The following is a 7,389-nucleotide window of genomic DNA, read 5'->3' as shown; positions in this document are numbered from 1 at the left end:
GAATCATGAATTCATTATCTTCGTCTGTCACCGATGTAATGACGAAAAGAAACCAAAGAGCAAAACCACTGCAAATGATGCTCCATATAAAATATTATGAATACTTTAACATTGATAACGAAAAAAAGTATTTTTTTTTTCCTAGATATCTTGAAATGCGGAATAAAAAACCAAGAGGTTAAATTCCGCGATCGTCAACGAATAAGTAGGTAAATTTAATTAAGTACAGGATGAAAATCGTGGTCTTATGGAAATACCTACGAGTATATGGTAGGTTAAAACATCTTTACGACTCCAACCAGTAGCCTGCGATGACAATTATGCTATGCAGATACAATGGAATTTTAGAAAGACGGAGGTATAAAAGGTTAGTAAAAACACTACAGGGTCTAAGTGTATAATACAATAATGTGTTTTCCTTATTCACACATAATTTTCTCACTACATCTTTCTGATAAATTGCTTGTGCAATTTTTGCTTAATCTACTCTTTGTTATAATTAATTGTTAATTACCATGTGATTCTAAACTCTAACATTTAGTTCAGTTTTTTTTTTCTCTAAAATTCGGAATTTTTTGGGCATTTACCCATTTTTATTTTTGTGGTAGCAATCTGGTCCTTCCTTTTAATAAAAATTATAAATCATGTCTATAATATATTATAACATTTATTTAATAAGTAACATCATTGGGGAATCGAAAAAGTCCATTTTACGGGACTTTTAAAGATAAAGAACCATAATGTTACCACTACTTAATACGTAATTTTGTTTCGTATAATATTTCTTATTTTGTAACGACTAGCTAGACTATGGAATGTGCTTGGCACAAAATACTGTGGTAACACTTAAATATAAACTTTTGACTAGATTCACTATATCACTATTTGTAAAGATCCGCGATAAACTTAAAATGTTTTTGGACTGGGCAAAGGAATTACTTAGGCGTTGTTTTTTTAAGCATTCAGTCTTCAGCTTTTATGGGCTTCGGTTTCATTATTTTTGAATCATTTCCTACACTGTTGTTGAGTCTGTTGACTACATCTCGAACCTTACCCTTGCTTATCACTAGCTCCTTGTCGTAAGTAGGAGTAATTAGGCCTCTATCGTTCCCATTGCAAACTGATTTATTTTGCGCTGACATCATGGCTGCAAAATTAGCGCTTTGTGATTTTCTGAATTCTCTTACGGCTAAGTCTATGTTGTTGATCAAATCTTTAGCAACAAATGTTGCGATTTCATGTTTAATGCGCTCGCGTTCATTTAGTATTTCAAGAGGCGTTTGCTTGTGTGAATCTTGTTTCCTGTGCTCGTTCTGTTCTGGACTCTGGCTTTGTTTGATTGAGTGAGCTGCCGGGCTATCTGGTCCTTGAAAAGTAATGCTTGGGTTACTAACAACATTTTCGATACCGTTGGTATTGTCGTAACTTTGAATTTCTGGATTCTCGGGTTTCTTTTCTCCTAGCAACCAGTATGTCGTCATTTTTCCTTTGCCCTGAAACAAAAGAATGTAAGTGGTTAGAAAAACTGACTACAAAGCTTAAAGTCTGGGGTTCAATCCGCGGAACAAACATTTGTATGCCTAAGTATTTCAAATTTTTGGCGTTTAGTATTGTACTTAACAACAATACCCACAGTACAAGCTTTGTTTAGTTTGGAACTAGGACGATTTTGTTGGTATCAACTGTCCCATGGTATAATAATATTAATAATAATAAATAACACGGGACAATTCACACCAATTGACCTAGTCCCAAAAAGGTAAGCTTAGCAAAGCTTGTGTTATGGGTACTAAGCAACTGATAAATATAATTATATAGATAGATACATACTTAAGTACAATTATTAAACACCCAAGACCCGAGAACAAACATTCGTATTTTTCATACAAATATCCGCCCCGACACGGGAATCGAACCCAGGACCTCAAGCTTCGTAGTCAGGTTCTCTAACCACTAGGCCATCTGGTCGTGGTGGTGGTCGTCTGGTGGTGGTGGTATTAGTTACTTATTTAATTGTTAGGTAATAAAAGTCAATAATTTTGCTTAGTAAAAAGTATACCTTCATAATGATCTCGCCTCGACACTCCAGGTCAAAACAATCATACAGATCGAGAACTTCTTTTGTTTTGGGACTGACGTGTATCTTTAGGGCTTCTCCGTGGGATTCCATTCTGGAAGCCGTATTCACGGTGTCCCCAAATAAACAGTAGCGCGGCATTTTGAGACCAACTACACCCGCCACGCATGGACCTGCGAAAGATACGGAAGGTTAAGGCTATTATAATAGTAATTCTAAAAAAAAGTTGCGGTACTAAGTGGCGTCGCCGTTGGTTTGCATTGCCATTTAGTTTTGGCCTGATTAGACAAATATTTCAGAAAGAAAAAAACCTACTTTGAGAAGCAAGAAATGAAAAAGGGATTTAAATTTTCATACCACGTTACACAATATAGTTTTCCTTCCTCCTTCAATTATTTTTCAATTCCCCATCTTTTAAAATGCTCTGCCGTGTGCTAAGTAATATTACTGAGTCTATCTCAATAGTATTATAAACTGTGTTTACACATTATTATAATCCACGAGGTTAAATCTGTGAACATATGTAACTCGTCAGGCTGGCGCGTTACAATTTTGACGCGCACGGTCTAGCAGCGCGAGCGACATTAATTTATAACCTGTGCGTGTCATTTGCAGTCTGAACTCTACACTTTAACTGTGGTCAAACCTATGTGCATGCGAATCCTTAGCAGCAGCCACTTTCCATGCCTGTGCGGCACAGTTTTGACGCGCACCATTCATATCAACAGCGCGATCGTCTAATGACTATAAATGACATGCACAGGTTATTAGTATCAATATAGTCACAACTCCTAACCATGACCATAGGCAACCTGGTTAATCCTTAGCAGCAGCCAACGGTATAGTCACAACTCCTATCTACTGATGACCATAGGCAAACCTGTATGCATCCCAATCCTTAGCAGCAGCCGCTCCCCAGGCCGGTGCGGCACAGTTTTGACGCGAACACCATTCAACAGCGCGAGTGACATTTACCTGTGTCATCTAAAATCTGAACTCTTTACTATGACAATGGTCAAACCTGTATGCATCCCAATCCTTAGCAGCAGCCGCTCCCCGGGCCGATGCGGCACAGTTTTGACGCGCACACCATTCAGCAGCGCGAGTGACATGCGCGCGATCTCCGCCGCGTGACGGTTGCCGTTGCGCATGGGCAGCCCTGACACCACCATATACGCGTCGCCTATAGTCTCCACCTGTACGAAATACTACAGTGAAAGAACGTTTATGGTGACATACAGGCCGAAAATAAAAATACCAACTGGGAGATTATCATATCGTTATTTATTGTACTTATTTAAAAAAAATGTACGAATAATTTTGAAAGTTTACAATCAAATCAAATCTTTCACATAGAAAGATGTAGTTAACTCGTACAACTTCAGTTCCATGAATACTACGTTCCCGGTGATCAAAATGGGAACTAATGCCGCGTCTATTCAATTTCATTCAGCGGCACTAAATTTATCAACAGTGACTTCATCAAGTCAGATAAAGAAGCACGGGTGTTATATTTTAATCTTAAGCTAAATTAAATCTTTCTTTCTCTGTTATAATAGTATTTTTCACTGCGATTCTGTAAATCTCAACGCAATAATTAACAAAACATCCATGTCTTTAAAAAACATGTAAATAAATTAATAATTGATTATTGATATACCTAATATTGTCTACCCTGAATGTATATGTAATATACACGGTGGGCCCTGTAACAGGAGCATAAAAATAAACCACAGCTTCCATTCTTTTTTTTTGAGCTCATTAAGTTCTACAACTTTTGAAAATAACTTGTATTATGATTTTAATTATAGTTTAAAATTTAATTGAACAATTTACCATTTAATTTGTTTCGAATAAACAAAATGATAAAATATCTTAATTTTTGAAAGTCGCAGAACCTGTGTATTAATTTTTTGCTCCTGTTACAGGGCCCACCAGGTATAATTTTTTTTTACTGATTTGTGGTGTGCAATAAAGAATATTTGTATTTCTAATACTAAATTTAAAATTAAGCTAAAAGCTGGATTTAAAAATATATCGGCCAATAAACCGCTTCGACTCATAAAGAAAATATCGAATCATTTGGTTCTAGAACATAGTCGTTAAACGAGTCGTTTGTAGAAATGCACTCCGAGATTTATCGAGGTCTTCACATTCAAATGGCTTCATTTATCACTAACTGCGGAAGGACTTATAACTAATGTCTGCCTTAATGATACTTTGGTACTTAAAGGGCAGTATTTAAAAGACTCACAGGAAGTTTAAGGGAACATGAAAATTTCGGTCGTGCTGGAATGACATCAAGGGTCGGACATAACGCTCACAAATATCACTTGTAAGTGCTAATGAAAATACACTATTTGACACTACCAATCGACTTTAATAGTCCGAAAGACGGTCTTTCAGCCATTTTTTAAAGGTTCGCCTCATTTCGCTAAAAAGCTTTTTTCCGTCATACGATATGAGCCTCAACTTTAAACCTATTAGTCCAAATAAAAGATTTCAATACAGAAAGAGTGCAAGTCCTTTTCGAAAATGATGACTCTCATTATCTTTTTGATTTACCTACTAAGGTAGTCTTTTAGCTTTCCAATTCTCCGAGAATTACTGGGATCGGTTAAATAGAAGGGTAGGTGCCAATTTTGTATAATTTTGTCTCGGTGATAACGAATTTAATGAAATAAAACATTAAATTTGCTCACCCGGGACCTGACGCGACGAAGGTCGCGGGTGAGCAAAGTTATTGTTTTAGTTAATTGAAAAGCAAAGTAGCGCCTGATTCAATAAATTGTTTGATAACGAATTTCAAATTGATTTTTGGATCTAGTTAGTACAGTCACCAGCATTAATATCTGCCACAGCAGAGCGTGCAAAAATATCTGACAAGTCCTTCCGGCCCTAGAAATAGAGTAATATCAGATATTTATGCACGCTTGTTGTGTCAGATATTGGTGCTGGTGACTGTACCTAATGAAAATTTAGGAATTTCCAAAACATTTAGCCTTCAAAAAGGTCAATGCCTTAAAATGGGCCTGGGTTTTAAAATTGGCTCGAGCAAGAAGAGGTGTTGGTCCTACGTTGCGCTTGCCGATCCGCGGAAAATATCGAGATAGAACTGAAGATAATCACAATCAGCGTACAAAAATTAATGTGAGGAACCCTTACCTTATACACGTCAAAGTTTTCAATAATGGAGTCGAACATCGTATACAAGTCGTTGAGCAGGTCAACGACCTCTAGAGGAGTTGATTCGGCAGACAGTTTAGTGAAGCCGATGATGTCGCTGAAGTATATCGTCACCTGGTCGTATGTCTCGGCCATGACCGGCTGTCCCATAATCAGCTGCGAGGCCACTGACCTGCACATAGTAACACTAGAGTAAAGAAACAGAACAGCTTTTCTCCATTATGCACCCTGTTTAAAACGCGTCGCTTTTGTGCGAGAATAAGGCTACGTTTCCACCAGAGCTGGTGAAGGAATATGTTTGTCGTGAACCAATAGAAACGCTTCATTTACCTATCCTTTCTCCGCCGACAATAAGAAATGTGTAGAGCAAGGATAGGTAAACGAAGCGTTCCTATTGGTTCAAAACAAACACATTCCTTGCACCATATCCTCGCACATCTCAGGTGGAAACATAGCCTAACCCTCGACGCGTAATGAAATTGATGAGCGGCCACCAACCAATTTGGAACCAATATGGTATTAATGGTATTTTAGTATTATTTGACAACGCATGTAGTCGAACAGAAAATCAATTTTTAAATTACGATTATACCCCTACGATTTGCTGACTGAGTGTGAATTCTGTGCCATTGTGGTATGCACTTATCGTAAATAAAAAATAAAACTAGTTTCCCTGCTCAAATCCCAAGGCTATGAATAATTTGTTCCTGTTTGGCAACGCAGACTCACTTAGGCAGCAGTTGGTACAGGAGCTCCTCGCATTTCCTCTTCTCTTCGAGATAATCAGATGTACGTTCTTCAACTAGAGCCTCCAAATTGTTGGCGTACTGTTCCACTTGCGTCAACAGGATATCCAGCCGAGTGGAAGTTTCGCAGTCCCTGTTGAAAATATAATAATAGATAATATGGCAACTCTGGAGGACTATCCACTCAATGGCGTATTAGTGGATAGACCTCCATAGTTGCTCCCATCTCACTTTTATATTATACTAGTTGTTGCCCCCGACGCCGTCCGCGTAGAATTCGTTTATCGCTATCACGCGGGAACTATGTCATTTTCTGGGATAAAAAGTATCTGTGTAACGATTTCATCTGAATTGGTTCATCGGTTTAGGTGTGATGAGTAACAAACAAACAGACTTACAAACTTTCACATTTATAATATTAGTGGGAAGTGGGATGGCACCAAAGGCCTCTTCATGTTGGTTTTGGTACCATGAATGCTTTGACCGGGTCCCCTTGATTGGAAACCAGGTACCAACAATAATCTAATACCTTTAAACGAGCAATGCTTATATCCAAATCTTGGCTCCAACGGTTTCAATGAAATTTGGTATGTAAGGGGTTTTCGGGGATGAAAAATCGATCTAGCTGGGTCTTATCTCTGGGAAAATGCTTGCTACCGCGTTTTAGCCCGAGCGGAGCTCGGTCGCCCAGGTACTAATAATAAACGAAGTATCACCGAATTACCATGTAACACCGACAATTTGGTCGTCACTAAGTATCACCGAAAGTTTGCCCTATAACTAGCAAATTCTATAGAACGTCATGTTGATACTTCTAGTCATATCTCCCCCTTCCAAGAGCACTCAACACGGAGCCAATTGAAAGCGTGCCGAGTGAATAGAACCAAATTAAGGCGCGTGGCCCGCATACTGTGCGGAAACACCTATGCAAAATGAGTTAAGCCCTTTGTAGGACAATTTGTTAACATGGACGTTAAAACCCTTGTAAACTCAATTTGCAGGAAAAACCGTGTAACAAGCGAGACTACTATTATATTACTAACGCGTGAATCAGTTGTTAGGTTTAGTAACATTCAATTAACTATAAAGAACTACTTTGCTCACCCTACGATAGCTAATGTCTATGCAACAAATTTGTATTCAGGCAGCACTTCTACCTCCACACTGTAAGAACACACACAAATCACACAAAACCGACTATCACCACCACCACTCTACATTTCTTGCTCTGGTTGAGTTCAAAAAGCGTTAGTGTGGTGTGGTGGTGGTGATAATTGGGGGTCTCCTTCGTAATCCATAATATCGTTTGTCCTAAACTCAAATGCCATAAAACTTTTGCCATTAACACTTTTGTTTGACATATCATACTTTTGCCATAAT

General features: G+C 38.2%; 1 protein-coding gene across 1 annotated transcript in view; it reads right to left on the bottom strand.

The window, feature by feature from the left end:
* Positions 1-781: 781 nt before the first annotated feature.
* The window catches only part of LOC141438919 (atrial natriuretic peptide receptor 2-like), a 41,996-nt gene continuing 35,388 nt past the window's right edge, over positions 782-7,389 (bottom strand). Inside the window, exons 4-8 of the mRNA XM_074102983.1 lie at positions 5,993-6,142; positions 5,243-5,435; positions 3,099-3,273; positions 2,060-2,250; positions 782-1,493 (exon numbers count right to left, since the gene is read on the bottom strand). Of these exons, the coding sequence (XP_073959084.1) occupies positions 963-1,493; positions 2,060-2,250; positions 3,099-3,273; positions 5,243-5,435; positions 5,993-6,142 (1,240 nt within the window). The 3' untranslated portion in view covers positions 782-962. The remainder of the gene's footprint in view (positions 1,494-2,059; positions 2,251-3,098; positions 3,274-5,242; positions 5,436-5,992; positions 6,143-7,389) is intronic.

Source organism: Choristoneura fumiferana, chromosome 20, assembly GCF_025370935.1.
Source record: "Choristoneura fumiferana chromosome 20, NRCan_CFum_1, whole genome shotgun sequence".
Lineage (NCBI taxonomy): Eukaryota > Metazoa > Arthropoda > Insecta > Lepidoptera > Tortricidae > Choristoneura > Choristoneura fumiferana.
This window is presented reverse-complemented; position numbering and strand designations above follow the sequence as displayed.